Source organism: Anarrhichthys ocellatus, unplaced genomic scaffold (assembly GCF_004355925.1).
Source record: "Anarrhichthys ocellatus isolate YVR2014 unplaced genomic scaffold, GSC_Weel_1.0 scaffold10, whole genome shotgun sequence".
Classification (NCBI taxonomy): domain Eukaryota; kingdom Metazoa; phylum Chordata; class Actinopteri; order Perciformes; family Anarhichadidae; genus Anarrhichthys; species Anarrhichthys ocellatus.
In genome coordinates, this window is record NW_022280040.1 from 9162930 (window position 1) to 9179052 (window position 16123).

Below are 16123 nucleotides of genomic sequence, written 5' to 3' on the forward strand. Positions count from 1 at the left end.
GGGGTTGGGTCTCGGGCTCGAGGAAGAGGGCTCCACTAATCCTCCTACTTGAGGGGGAAGCCTCTCACTCATTCAGCACTTGTCCAGAGGACTTATCTGTACTGGGGAAAAGGAGACAAGAAGAAGAGTGTTGGAGGAGCTTTTGTTGCCACTTCAGCCATGTCGATGCTAATTGCCACCCATCAGATCGATACCACCACCTCTAAAATGGTAAGCTGCGATCATACTGTAGTGTGCATACTGTTGAGCCGGCTCTGTCGCTGTGACTGCAGCTTAGTGTTTAGCCCATGGGGTTTGCATGAAGCTAATTCACTCTAAACAGGCTTGTTTCCCTGCTGTTTTGTCATATTGTAGCTCACTTGTTGCCATTAACATAATAACACTCTCATTCTGATGGAGATATATAGTATACATCATGGCCCTTCTCTCAGGGTAGATGAGTAGCCAGCCGGGTGGACTGGACTGTAAGTGTCTTGGTAAAGTGACAGAGGGGTTTCTTTTTTCCCTGAAGGGCCAGCGCTGTCCCCGGAGCTCTCCTTCATACCTCACTCACCATCTCTCAAGGCGACTTGGCAAAGGTAGACGTTTGATCAGGCTCTCCACATGTCTCCTTAAATCAGCCTTTCTCTGCACATCTTTCTATCCACTTCATCTGCCCCCTTCATTTGAACCCTTGGAAAGCTATTAACACTGTCACATCAGTGGCTCTGATAGAAAGTGGCTCAGGCCAGAAGTGACTCTTTTAGCGCTCATGTGCGCTTGTTTGGGGATGACCTGCCCGGTCTCACCAAATTGTATGAATAACACAACGATTTGTAAGTCATTTAGTCTCCAACAACAACGGCGTTTGTGCTTTTTGTGTGTCATCTTAAGCCATGTAGGCTGTACTCACTGCAATGCAAAAGCATACATATAAATATGCATTGCCCATAGCAAGTGGCATAGCATAAAAAGTGAGAATGACTACTCATGGGGGTTGGGAGGGGAGGAGGATGGGATATGCAAAAGTCAACTCCTACTGATGTTTTTTGAACTGTAGTTAATTGCAAATGCTCAGATCAGGCGTGGTAATCATCATCAAAAATATTTTTTTTGTTATATTTGTTGAAATCCTCATTTCTTCTCGACTGAAATCAATAAAAAAGATACACTGACAAAGATGCTTGACATCTGTGAGTACTAACAACAGCCATGTTCATTGTTTACGTTCATTATGATCATTTTGGGGGAGTGTGTTTGAGGGTGTTGCAACTTTCTTACTAGATTTAGCAACGTTGTGAGCTAGTGCTGCTCGCTACTTTCATTGGAAAAGCGTTGGCAACACTGGTCTGGGTTTGGTGAAGCCTACAACTATATGAAATATGAAGTTAAAGGTTGTATCAATCTATTCTTAATTGATAAAAGTTGTTCTGTAAATCACAGAAGACAACCCCATTTTCTGCCATTAAGAAATTGTAATAGATAGATAGATACTTTCTTCATCCCCAGGGGGAAATCTGTCCAATCTTTCTTTATATATCTATAGCCATTAAAATATTTTTTATTAAATTCCCTTTTGAATTAACACATTTCCCATCATATTTCTATTTCAAGGAAATCAAGCATGAGCTGCTTCAAAGCTGGTGTGTTCTCCCTGTTACGCAATGGCTGATTCAGATAAACAGCAGGCAACAAACACCACGGCCTTATTCGCTGTCGAGTTCCTGCGAGGCAACATTTAGGAAGTCCGCTTTAATGTAGAAAATCACAGATTTTCATGGTTGACTTTACATAATCAGCACATTGCTCAAATAAACAGAATTATTTATATGTGAGTTGTCAAATCAGGGAAGTATTATGGATTTTTTTGCACCACTGAAAATGTTGGCCATTGGTGCATTATTCTGTTTATGTAAATGTAGTCAATCTGTACTCTTTTCCAGTGCTTGTGACTGTACATTTGGGTATCCAGAGTACCTACCAACCCACAGACCGTGAAATAAGACAACCCAGTCAGCTTTTTGTGGGCTGTCTGGATCAGAAAACATATTCAAATTTGGCTCAATCTGAATATCTTTACAGCTTGAAAAGTACCTTTGCAAAGGTGCGCCATACTTTTCTCACAAGCCAATCAGAGCAGACGTAGCTTTTTCAGGAGGGGGGGCTTCAAGAGACAGGAGCTAAAACGGAGCGTTAAGGACAGAGCGTGAATACGGGTGTATTCAGACAGACAGGATGAGAAAAGTAATGTGTTTATTCAACATTAGCGAATGTAAACATGTTCTAGTAGGAATCCAGAATGCAAGTATGAACCTAAAAATGAGCATGATACGTCTCCTTTAAAAGAGGACCCGGTTTATTTACTAATGTCTGCTACAAATGATCACGAGTGGGCTCTTTCTTAAAGTAGAGGTGTATATCTCAGCTGCAGTTGTCCTATTAATGCTAATATCTGATATCAGCAACGGGTATAGTTTAGAAAAGGGCAGTGCATTCTTTTACAGTTGGCATTGTAGATCATAGTCAAAATCATTTTTTTTTTCCTCGATTCAGTGACACAGAATAAAACAAAAAAGTAAAAATGAAATCCTTGCCCTCCAGCGTCATGCTGCTTCATATCTTGACAGGCCTCACCCTCCCATCCTCTCTCTGTGTTGCCTTTCAGTTTGAATCCCCCCGGTCTCAGGACGTTTCATCCACTAGTCACCACCAGTGCACTTTAACAGTGATGTACTGGATCCAGTGCTCTCCTCTCTCTGGTCCCGGGGGCCCCGGGTGCCCCGGGTGAGCCCTTTGATACTCGCACATCGGATGATTCATATTTCCAGTAGCAGCAGCCGGGCCTGTCTGGGGGTTTAGATGTCCCAGATTTAACACAAAGCTCCCCCACTTTCCCCCTCATACCTCCCCGGGCAGAAGCCACACATCACTACTCAATGTTAAGATGTCTCATTTCCCAGCTAATGTGCCTAATTCCAACCCCTCCGTTACATTATAATGGTTTCCAGCTCATGAACTATTATCCTTGATGGAAAATCTTCACTTTAAACACTAGAGATGCTTTACGTACGTGCCAAGTAAGGAGCGGGGAGGTGTAGCAGAGTGCAGGAATGTATTTCAATGGCATTTTGACACAAATGTTATTGGAAAAAACACTTGAATTGGTTTACCTTAAAAATTCCTCTCAGGTTTCATACAACGTGAAGAAATACTTCTGTGCTATGTGGCAGATTAGTTCTGTAAAAAAGGGGGGATTTATTACAAAAAAGGCGAGATTTAGTATTGATTCTTTCTGAAATGACAGATGATTGACTGCAACACACAGCAAAGGCTGGAATATGAATAAGTGATTTTCTCTGCGGACATTTGTCTCTGGAGCCGCTCCTCTGTGGCATTTAAGTCCTACTTCTCTTCAAATAAATCAATAATTACTTTAAATCCACAGTTTTCTATTTTTTTTTTTTTTTTTAGCCATTCATGCAACCTTTTCACTTTTCCAGCCAGAATACCAAGCAGAAAAAAGCTGAGTGGAGAAATCACTAATGTGGAATTGAATGTATAGATTTTTTTGTGTCTTGGCTAACGCGTTCTGGCCAGTTCACTTGGCATCAAGTCAAAAATGTGACTCGAATCCTCAAGTAAAACAAATTAAAAAGCCATCAGATAATGCCAGCAGCTTGTTGTAGTAATAATAAAGCTCCATCATACACTCGAGGTGTGTGTGTGTGTGTGTGTGTGTACTCTACGTGTGTGACAGGTTTAAATGCCAGCAGTACAGGTGAGGAAAATGTATGTAAACTTTCCATTTTTCCCGCCCCCTCTTTCCCTTCTTAGACTTTTCTTTTCTTCTTTGCACTCTTTGTTCATTTCCCTTTCTCTCTGATCTAACTTCTGTTATTGTTCTTCACCTGGTCATACCTTACCTGTAAACCTCATAACCTCACAGTTGTGATTTGAGTACATCTGGAGGTACAAATAAACAGAGGACTCGAGGTGCGTGTCATGCTGCAGTCTGCAGTACTTGAAGCAAAACAAGAGAAACAATGGAGTAATAAGTGAGAGAGCTGCAAGCAGGCGCCGGCATTCTAAGTGTTCTGTAATGCTTTTCACCTGATATTTCTTTCTATGAAGTGACTGGACAGTATTAAATCCTCTTTTCATAAGCAAGAGCACTGGTGGGTTCATGCTGAGCTGCCAAACATTGATCAAACCTAACTAACCTACATAACTTAAATTTAAACTGTTTTAAAGATACTCTATTTCAGACCAAATTTGAGATAAATGTGCATTAATAAAGCATCTTGAAGTTGAAAATCAAATCTCAGTGTAAACATGATCTGGCTCTGTGGATTAAGATGATTTCAACAAGCTTAAAGCTGCACTAGGGCAAAATGAAACCGGGAAAACTGCATGTTGAGACGAGACTAAGGGTCTGCAGTCACGTTAATGTCTCAGTGAGGCTTACTTTGAGCTAAATGCTAACATCACCATGCTAACATTCTCCCAATAATGCAGATGTTTAGCATGCCACCACCTTAGCTTAGCATATTAGCATCCTAACATTTAGAAAAGCTAGTGTGGATAATGCATTTTAGAATTCTTTTTTTTGTTTTGATTTTCTGTTTTTTTACATTCGGACAACAATCAATGAATCAAATGCTCTGACAAAAATAAATAATCTGGTATCTGTGGCTTCCACAGGACTGTAATAAGCCTGTCTCCCTACCGGCGTGTCTCTCTGCCTGTGCACTCATTGCGCATCACCGGATTCGTCCACAAGCTGCTAGCTTGACAGCTGTGAGTACTGACAATAGCCATGGTCATTGTTTACGAACATAATGATCATTTGGAGGGGGAGTGTCTTTGGAGGCAGGCCTGAAGGGCCGGGCTGTCAGTGTTTTTTTTTGCTAGGTTTAGGGACTTTTGGAGCTTTTGGACTCTTATAGTCCCTGCGAAGTGGATTTGTTGCCTGAAAGACAAATCAACCCTCAGACTTTTCTTACTCGGACCGCCATCTCCACCATACGTGGAATTATTCTGCTTTCCCCGTTTGGGAAATAGGATCCAAGTCAACAGAGAAGCTGCGATAACTGAAATGCAGTTTATTTTCCTAGCTATGCATCTGCAAATTACCCTTGTGCCTCTTACACTTTATACTGTATGTGCTTGATGTTTCGCCCACCGTTGCGTTCACTCCCGATCTCAACACCAGGCTCTTTTTCTATTTCTCCCCTTCAGCCCTCCTCCCCGCTCACTCTAGCCCTCTACATTTCCTGGTGACTTTATCAGGCCCATTTCAAATGGGATTGGGACTCAATTTGCCATGCTTCACGTCACTTTGCCAGAAAATTCCTCACTTGATACAGACCCGTCATAAAACTGCAGAATGCGTAAAATACGATTTGTCAAAACTTTCCCCCCCTCTTGCTATTTGTCATTTCCCAAATGTTTTTTGTGAGAGATTCGGCGCGGTGGCATTGGGCAGATGGAGGTGTCCATCAAAAAAAAAGGTACTCGTTGCATTGGTGTTGAGGCGGGTAGGTGGTTTCACAGCAGCAAGTGACAGCACCTATTAATTTGGCCATTTAATTTTAAGTCCAACGGCGTCAAGCTCCAGCACCTTCAATCTCTTCCTGTCATTCAAAACAAGCCTCTATAGCCAGTGGCCACACACACACACACACACACACACACACACACATATATAGAAGAAGCGAAAAGGCTTTTAATGTGAAGCTGAAACCTAGGCTGGCACTGAGAATGTGAGACTTATACCCTACCGCATTTTAAATTGGTGCTGTGACATCCCGGCAATACTTAGGGACAGATGTACAGGTGTGTAAAACGACTGCAGCTGCAAATTGGGTTCTCTTGTCATAAAGTAGAAGTCCAACAGACCCAAGTATCCCGGGTAATGGCCAGATAGATCCTCACCCTCTGTGAAGCTCGGGATTGAAGGTGGAGGTTGATGATAGTATTCTCAGTGAGAAACGGACCACAGCAGAGAAATGTGACACCACGGTATGAATTCATGAGTTCTCGCTCTTTTATTTATTTATTTTTCTCTCTCACCTGAACCTTTGATCCCACTGTGAACGCCTGCTCCCTTCACAGCTTCAACAGGAGGATTCCTCTTATTATGCGAGGTCAAACTTGCCTTTTACCAAACGTATAGTTCCCCTCTCTTTTCTATCTTTTAAGTTTCCCTGGTGGATTAATTAACTCAAGTAGTATGTGTGCATTTAAAAGGCCAGAGTGTAGGATTTAGTTGTTTTTTTCCATTGGTTGCAATCTGCAACATCACCACTAGATGGCATCAAATCTTACACACCGTCCCTGTAATGAGAGAGGCGACACCATATGACTTCCCTTATTTATTTTTTTATTTATTTTAAGGAGCAGTTCACCCAAGCACCCACAGTCTGGGTTTCATTTGTCCAGACTGCACCCATCCACCACAGTCCTGTCCGCCCTGAGAGGGCATCTAACTATTAATATTATATTAATTGTTCCGAGGGTTTAGTATAATAAATGCCCATGTGTCTGTGAATGACAGCAGCCAAACCCTTGAAAAGTAGCGATGCAATATTCTTGTCCTGTGCATCCTAACATTGTTGTACCAGACCCGCATAACTTGATTTCATTTTAAAATGCCAGTCGAGTATAATTAGGACGTCATGAATATCGCCACTTACTGGAATAGTGCAAACATAAGAAACATGGATTCTTGGTTTGGAATATTTCACTCAGTGTAAACATAATAATAATTCAAAGAGTTGGAACAGACAGATAAACGGTGTGGAATAAGATGACTTAAAGCTACTTGTGGTGTAGTTAAAGCAAATACAGCATGCTTTCTTTCAACTTGGTTGAAATGAGCCTTTAAATCTTGTTCTCCTTAAATCATCAGCATTTTTCTGACGCCGCCGACATCAAAGATATCGATCCTCTGGTTTAACTCATGTAACTTAATGCTTGTCAGGATGATTGACCGCCTCCCTTCAGCCACATTAATTGCTGTCTGGCTGCCCCATAACTTCAAATCTGCCGGCAGTAGCACAACTTCTACTGCAGCCAGTGACCCGACAGCTCCGTCTGCTACCTCTCTGTGGCAGCTTCCTCCGCACCACCTTCAATTCATGATGGAGGAAAGGATTTAGTGACCGCCGCCTCCGAAGTAGTTCCTGTCCTGGGAGGCACACGGGGCTTGAAGAGTACAGCTCTGGCACAGCGGCGTGACGTGAGAAACCGTCACAACACGTGAACGGAAAGAGATGCACTTGACTCATGGCCGTGCGTACAATTTTAGCATGACATTTGCAACACTGATGTTTTTTGTTCAGCAGCACAGCGATCTTTTTTTACTCAGAAGTAAATACACACAAATGAAGCTGCATTCATCCACCAGATGGCAGCCTTTGTCCACTGCTCCGAATTGAACTACTGGATATCTGAGTGTGTTTGAGTTGTAGTTATTGTCTCTTACTATTACTATTACATGGCAACACAATGAGAACTGTGTGCAAACAACATTCAGCTGGAGATATTCTGAATTCTCTGTTTGTCCTGTTTTGAGATCAGGTGCTTCTGTATGAAGTGCATAGTGGTTGTTGTCAGTATGCCCACTTCTTCTGCTGCCTTTGTCCTCTGGAGGTCGGCCCCACTCGGCTGATATCAGCCCGTCCTTCCCCACAAACGGAAGACTCCGGCAGGGATTAAACCACACAGCTCTTCCCTCTGCAGCTGCAGGGCTGAGGTGCTCAGGCGTCAGAGATCCTCAGTCTGCTGCATTTAACTCTTCATAGGGAAGCATAGGGAAGAATCTTGTCTAGTGCTTCCTATGACCTCAATCGATATGATGGGGTAATCTAATAAGGTGATTTAGCAGGAGGGCCCAGACAGACCGCACTGCTGGTCCAGGAAGTGAGTTACCTTTTTATTTTTTACATTATTAACATCAGTTTGAAGATGTTCACCCACATATTCAGTCCACCTTAAAATGTACTGCATCAGTACTCTCAGGATTTTCTGCAGTTTGACGAATCTTGCTACCCAGCCTTTTTTCCCCTTCTTCTTAATCACATCACTACAGTGCCTGGAAAATTAAATTGCATTTGCCAGAGTCTGAGATGGATTTGATGTGCAGAAACACATGGCAGTATTTATTCCCCCTTTCCCTCATGAAACCTTTCTTGGAAATCAATGTTAAAATATTTTGCAGAAGCACGGCAGAGCTGGAGTCTGCGCTATCTGTATTTGTGGGTTTGCAGCTGAGTAATCGCACCATGCAGCGGTATAGGGTGTGTTTTAATCTGTTTAGGAAGTCGGCTTGATTGAAAGGTAAATCTGAGCAGATGTGAGATGTTTGGCTGTAGGTAGGCTGGGGATGTATAGGAGGAGGATCTTTGCTTTAAGCTTCTCCACAAAGTAGCTGCGTCTGTTCCTGGGACGTGTCTGTTATTTGTGATGAGTGAATGACTTGTTCTACGTTTTTAACTCTGAGAGGCTCAACTCCCAGCATGCTCAGCTTGTTAGGTACACGGAGGCCATACAACATCAAATCACATTACAAATTCTGTTGTGTATAAAATGACTCTCCTTCTGATGGGATTACAAATACATATGAATGATGTGGCATCAGGCCATCTGGTGACTCCGTCAGCTGTTTTCTTTATTTTCTTTCTGTCTTTTGAATGTGTGAAGTATTATCATTTGCCTTGTATCTGTATCTGGACTCTAGTCCGTGCTTTAGCATCATGCTTTTAATGTCTGGAAACTCCAATGTAACAATAGTTTGCCGTTACTCATTTCCACACAAAGATGAAATGGTTGATCAACTATTTTACTATTTCTTTAAATTATTTTAGTCCTTTTTCCAGCAAAAATGCTGAACACTCAGCAGTTCAAGCTCCTCATATATGAGGATTTGATGCTTTTCTTTGTCATATTTGACAGTAAACTTTTTTTTAAATCTTTGGTCAGATAAAACAAATAATTTGATGACTTCCTCTTGGGTTCTGCAATTCTAGATACATTTTCAAACAAAACAGACAATGGGAAGATTATTGATGCTGAAGATAAGCATCTGTTGCAACCCTATTCATGCTGCGCACCATATAGCTCAAAGGTTTAAAATGAATGGAAGTTTTAAGGTTGCAGCAACACTTCATTTGGCTCTTCATTTTAATTCATTTTGACCTATTTACGCCTGACTGCATGTATTATATATTGTCCTTACTGTAAATCCCCACCAGTAACCTACTGAATTAGTGGAATTAGGAAAAGAAAACAGCAAGTTACCTTCAAATGGAAAACAAATGAGTATCACTTGTCATCTGTCACATGAAACCTGGAGAGAAAAACAAGATATTTGTATTTCCTACAGTTAATGGTGCATAATACCTCTCCTTTAAAATGTGCCATGCCTGTCAGTCAACTTTATCCTCTTTTTCTTTCTCCACATGGGGGCACTCTTGTTCTCCGCACCACACATCTGTCGACCCGAACGGAGGCACTGATGAGACACTAATAGAGATACTTGAGCTCCTCTCTATCTGCAAACTCATGATAAGTTTCGACCGCGAACCTCTGATATCTGATCTGTTAATGTGGCGTTGCGTCGCTCGCAGCTGTTCGGGCACATCTGCAGATCTCTGTGCTCATTTGTAATGCAAAGACCTATTAGTCCCCGGACGTTTATCAGCGGTCACTTTCTTTCCTGCCACGAGGGAAGGGGAAGAGGGAGTTGGGATCTCACTGAGGCTGGCTTTCTCCGTTTTACGGGTCCGGATCCTGACAGCTTTTACCGGTCTCTCCAGTAACCCGCACTCCGTTGTTTTTATTTTATTTTTTGCATCACGTTGTGAAAGTGTGGAAGCCGCGTCGCTGCAGCATCGGTGAAAGCCGACCAGCGAGCCTGTAAGTACGTGATCTGAATCCTGAACACAGCTTGGAGTCTTTGTTTTTCTCCAGCTGAACTAGAGCATCGTCTAATCGCACTACCTCATCCCGTCCTCATTGACCTCCTCTGACTTGGACTTTTTTTGTTGTTGCATTTATTGAGAGACTTTTTTTGTGTGACAAACAGTCAACATGGCGTCACTGTATCAGAGATTAACCGGCAAGATCGACACAAACAAATCCTTCCCCAACCCTCCGGAGGAGAGCCATCTCCTCGGGCAAGGTGTGGACGGGGAGAGGGCGGCGGAGAGCCAGCGACCCCGGCTTCAGTACCGCCAGCAGTGCGAGGACGAGGACGTAAGAAACTTAAAGCTGCCGTGACCTCTTGCTTGTCCGGTTTCATGTTGGGACCAACTAGTTTTACGCAGTGATCGACTCTGGAATAGCACGATATAGCCGTATTCATGTTAAACGTATACGAAAGAACGGGTCTGCTTAATGCCCCTATGCTGTTCATTACAACTCCCCAATTTTAAAGGCAAACTTGGCAAACTTGTGCGTCAATGCATCAATTGGTTGGCCTGTCTGTCAATCAGTGACGCGTGAGTTGCGTCTCTTGTAAAGCGGCACGTTTAGACGCTGATCGTGCGCTGCATTTGCACGTGTCCCGATGCTGTTTAAGTCTAGCTTGGAATGAGTGGCACTAACGTTTAAATCATGTCATCCAACATTCCCCAGGATCCGCCTTATTATCTCTCTTTTGGGTGGTTTTTCTTGTTTTTGTTTCTCCAAATATATGCTCAATATCTGTAAATATTTATGTTAAACTGTTTGTGAGTTGAATGTCATCCAGTTCTGCAGGGTCACCTTGGTATTATAATCCGTGTTTGTTGTCCAAAGCACCTGCCTGAGACTGAAACCGCTGCCAAGTGTTCGGGTCGGACGAGCAGACATGTGGCGCTGTCCGTGGTGCTGAAACAGTGACGCACGCTGGAGTCGCCCGCTGTTGTCGCTGTCCGTGGTGCTGAAACAGTAACTCACGGCAAAGAGCTTTTATGGGGCTGTTTTTATTAGTCTGTTTACTCCAGATATTATAAAACAGTCTGTTGTTGTGAATACGTTGACCTTTTTGAATCCTTGCCATCATTATTATAAGTGGTATTTAAGGCCCAAGTGTGACTTTGAATCACAAGGTTCCATCTGCAAACTGAGCAATAGAGTCTTCACATCTGAGATAGCAAAACAGCAATACAGAAAAGAGGAGAGGTACTCTAAATATCATTGTATCTCCATATGGTCGCCAGGCAAGTGATCTAGAAGATCCTAATCTTCTAGATCACTTGCCTGGCGACCTGTCCAATGTGGGATTGGCTCCAGCCCCCTATAACCCTGTAAAGGATTAGTGGTTACAGATGATGGATAGATCTTCTAGATTAGGTGGATTTCAGATCGATGGATGCCATTGTCCCTCTGCTGTCTGCTGTTGTTTCTCTCAGCAGTCTTCTGGTATTTGGTTTTTGCCCCCAAAATCAGCTTTTAAGTATGGTCTGGACAAGTCCAGGTTCCTTGCTCCATTTGACGACCAGAAAACAAGAATGGACTGTATTGAGTCAGAGACTAGTGTGGGGTGACTATGGATCAGGGTCTCCCTGGTGAGATGGGAATACTGAAGAAATCAGCCAGCGAGTTGAGATTGCTGTCTCGCTGCACTAGATTGTTTAATTTCAGGAGAAGGAAGCTGCTGGTTGTAGCCTTAATCTAGTGCCACTTTTGACTATGCAATGCTCGGCCTGGTTTAGTGGTTTATCACAAAAGCCAAAAAGCTGAAAGCAATACACGTGAAATATTCGAGGTAGATAACTTTGGAATGCATGTTGTGTCTAGTAGCTTGATTTAAGTGTATTTGATGTTTGGAACTAAGTGTTGCGTTACGCTTTTACGTGCTAATCTGTGGGTCTGACTTGAGCATCGGATGTTTTTGTATCTGCTGTCATTTCTGTCTGCAAAATAAACTCAAAACTCCGTGCTTCAGTGTTTGGCTGGTGTTGGAGCTTGCCAAAGAGCTTGATCATCGTTCCGTTGAGAAACTGTCGGACAGGCCGGGTAGGATGACAATGTCAATGGAAATATAACACACCTCCAACAGGCTGCTATCTGTAGAAATGAAACAAATTGACTCTGTGTTTTCCGTGGACATTATACTCCAACATTAACTGTAATAAAAGAGTTGAGCAGTCTCACTATCATTAGTGTGTCCTCTGCAGCACTTGCGTTGTAAACAGACATAACTCTACTTTAGGAGGCTGAACACTGAGATGTTCTGCAAATTGAAATGTGACGTCATTGTTATCATCTCTGAAGTAGTGACAATAACTTTCAGTTACTAACAATAAGCTGTCTAGCATGCTAAAGATATGCTTTTAACCAACTAGAGACCAGTAACTGGTATTTGTAACAGTGTCGCTCATAACAACTTCAATAGAATTTGTAAAATGAGCAACATTTTCTGATCTTTTCAGCTTCTTTAATCTCAAAGACAGAGCAGTGATTTGACTCGGTACAGAGGTGGAAGTTGATTGCTTGTCCTGTGTGCGCTCTGAGCACTGAGCTCTCTTTGCATGTAGAATGTTATCGACAAGTTAGAGAATTAACCTGGCGGTAAAGCTCTTGATCAAATGTGAGACTCACTGAAGCATAAAGGTCAGAATAAAGGCACATACAACTTAAATAACTTGTCCAGGAGTTCTGCTGTGTGAATAACTCAGATAGAATAATAATTCAAGGGTCATTTGTTTTGGCAGCACGTTCTGTCATTAGTAATCTCCACCTAAACATTATATTTCTATATATGTATGTGTGCTCTCATGTTTAAAGTTCTCTCTATACCCAAACATCTGTGTCTCAGCGATTGCTTGCTTGCTTGTGTTGCACAGCTGACTGTAGTGCGGTACAGTACGCCGCAGGAGGTAAAACTCTGGTTGACGTGTACATGAATATAACATGAGGTTGATTTATTGACCTGCGGCTCTGTCTTTGTGTTTGTTGGTGGAGAGAACTCCGACATGATCTAAAATCAATACAACCAATGATGTACAGTCCCTATTCATCAACCTGGGAGCGTGGCGGGGGATAGAAGAGGAGCTTCGTCAGACAGAGAGAGGCGTGAGTACAGGCCTGTGTGGTGATTATCACAGGGCAAGGTTGTGATCATGCAATCTCAACGCATATTCTTTTATTGGTGCAGTTTTTTTGAGCTGTTTTGACCTTCCTCTACCAATTCAATATACACAGTACCTACACGTATATCTGTAGAGCACTCTTACTCTGCCTTCTTCTTTTTTCTTTAATGTCAATCCAAGCTTTGGCATCTATCCAGCTGTGTGGACTTAATGAGTGTGTGGTGGAGGTGACATTTATATCATGCTGCGTGGTTGAGAAGTAGAGCCCACCGGGATGAAGAGCTCATTCACTCACTCAGCCTCCCCACGGGGGCCGCCGCACAGCCCCGCTTCGCCGCTTCAAAACTTTATCCGCCCGTTTCTCCTCAGCTGCTGCTCCATCCCTGCATAGCACTTCTCCGTCACACTCGGCTCTTAGTGGCAGATAAGAATGCCAGATGAGTGTCTCATTCTGCAACAAAAGCCTTCATTTACTGCAGCACATTCTCTGTTATCATATTGTGTCGCTTATTAATGCATGCTAGATGTTGGCTTCACTACACTCATTGTAAAATGTGAGTTAAATACCTTCATTTTTTTGCCGCGTGGTCTCCTACTCCCAACTCTTTCCTCCCATCTCCAGCACCTGCTGCCTTATTGTTCTGCTGTGTAGTTTCTCACCAAGATCACAGTCATATTTGTAGTTTAGACATTTGGCAAATGTGGGATCAGACGTAATTTGGGTGCGGGTTGGGGTTCGCTGTCCTGCTGAAGGACACTTTGCTTCTGTGGCAGGTTTTTCAACCGAGTGAAACTTAAGTTGCACATCTGCTTGGCTGGAATACAACCATGTCCCCCAATGCCAAAACTCGTCCTCCTCTCAGATACATCGAGTTAACTATGAATTGACAGAAAATACATATTGATTGCAGAGATCGTATAAAATATGGACATAGTCCTCCTGACGTGACCCATTGCTTTCTGCCATCTTGGCTCTGAAAATGGGTGAAGAGGTGGAGCGGTGGTGGAGCTTGATGCTGCAGAGAAAGACAGCAAGCAACTAGCGACCTGGTACGACACCCACCTGTCACTCAAAGCGACCCCTCCTACAGTGAGCGGGATTACTAGAGTACCAGATGTTCATCTCTGCTGTAAAGTAGGGCATTTTAACATTATGGTCTGTGTAGATTGACCATTTTAGGAACTGCAGTTTATGTTGCCGCTTGATTAATCGCGGAAATTGCAGTCAACGTAAAGAATTTCTCGTCACCGAGACCAAAGCGATGCTGGAGCAGCAAACGAAAGAGGCACTGGATCACAATATTATCATGTCAGATTGATTAGTTTGAACTTCCGATCCTATGATTACTGGTTACTGATCAGTTTTTGTTCTACATGTGGGGACTCTAAGCAGAGGAATTAGTGTCCCTCAAACAGACAATGCATTTGAAACAAGTCATTATTGCCTTTGTTCGGCAGGAGCTTGACTTATTCTCCATCGTGGGGATAAATCCTTCTCTGTCAATACATTTGATGGAGATCTTAGTCTGAAATCCTCTCTGATGATTCCCAGCCTGTGAAACAACTCATTACAATCTAATCAAATAGCCCCCCCCCCCCCCCCCCATGCTATCTGCAGCTACTCTGGGTACTGGGCTTCATTTATGATCGTTGAAGTAAGATCCACTACTGATCTTATCTGTTGACTCTCACAGTTCAATGTGAATTTGAGCCTTTCACCTCACTTGGTCCCGTCCAACTCTCTCTAGACAGTGATATTATGTAAAGCCTCTGGGTCCCCACTTGGGCCTCTGCTCTCCGTAAATGCCGTCTCACATTTCATCTTCATTAATCATAAACTTACCCTCCGACGGCATTCAAACCAGCGAAAAAGACGGACAAAAAAAAGCAGAAATAGATCTTCACTTTTGGACATAACTGCTTCGTCCCTGTGGTGTGATTCTGCTTTTCCTCCACAGACCCCATTACAAGCGTAAACATCTCTGTTTCATCCGTCTCCCTCTGGTGCGATCGGCGCATTCGTAATGAGTCCCAGGAGACATCTGGCTAGCATTGCTAAGATTCAGACCTCTTGCACACAGATAGGTGAGGGGGGGGGGGTTTGAGTGATGTGTGTGTGGTTTGAGTCACGTATTCCCACAGTTCTCTACGTCTCTCTCAACTAATCTCACTTATTCTGCCGTCTAATGGCCCCTGCACTTTGCATTAAGAGGGAATGCATTCATCAGGTAAAATAAATCCACTGCTGCACATTAATGCTCAAACACCTTCTCCTTCTTTGTTTTATCCATCAGCCAAACACACACACACACACACACACACACACACAGATGCACACACACACACACACACACACATGAAAAGAGGATATTTCTCTCTGTATGGATTATGAGACAGCCGAGCCCTGAAATGCTCTTTTAATAAGCTGGCCGACTTTAGATTTGGGTTTCATGATAACACAAATAGTACTGGTGAAGAACAGAGAAGTAAATATACTCTATATAATATATGCTTTCATGTCCGTATTCACTGTTGGATATATAGGTTATTCTGCAGTATAATAGAGCTTTGAATAAGTCATGAGAATCATTTTTTCCTTCAACAGGCAGATAACACATTTGCTGTTTCTCATATTATATTGTCCTATGCTCATAATTTAAAAGTTTTTCTATATTGCGCTCAGAGACGATAGCATAGCGATGTCTCTATTCTCAGTGTTATCTAAAACGCCGACACTATGAAGCCTTTTATTTGCATTGAAGATGATTTCCTTTTTTCATAACTCTCTCAAAGTAGTATGTGTCCAGTACTCGTACTCGTGTGTATTATTTAAGTGGATGACTCTCTTTTAATTGCCATAACCATACTAATCTTACCAATAAATATTGTATTATTGGTAACACTTTCTCTGACACCCTTGTCTATAATACTTTATAATATCACTGTATAGTTTTATTTGTAAGCACTATATAAAATGAGCATTATGATACTTGACCGTAGTTATAAAAGTCTTTATAGCTTATTATTGTTAGAAAGCATTATGGATATATATATATATATATATA

At 42.5% G+C, this 16123-nt stretch overlaps 1 protein-coding gene across 5 annotated transcripts in view; it reads left to right on the forward strand.

The window, feature by feature from the left end:
- The window catches only part of dpp6a (dipeptidyl-peptidase 6a), a 176713-nt gene that overhangs the window by 46971 nt on the left and 113619 nt on the right, over positions 1 to 16123 (forward strand). The window contains exon 1 of one of the 5 annotated variants that reach the window (XM_031849969.1): positions 38 to 210. The exons of 3 other annotated variants lie outside the window; for them this stretch is intronic. In XM_031849969.1, coding sequence (XP_031705829.1) covers positions 160 to 210 — 51 coding nt within the window. In that variant the 5' untranslated portion in view covers positions 38 to 159. Of the gene's footprint in view, positions 1 to 37; positions 211 to 4664; positions 10237 to 16123 lie in introns of those variants that run through there. One more of the 5 variants, XM_031849964.1, reaches the window with a different exon arrangement.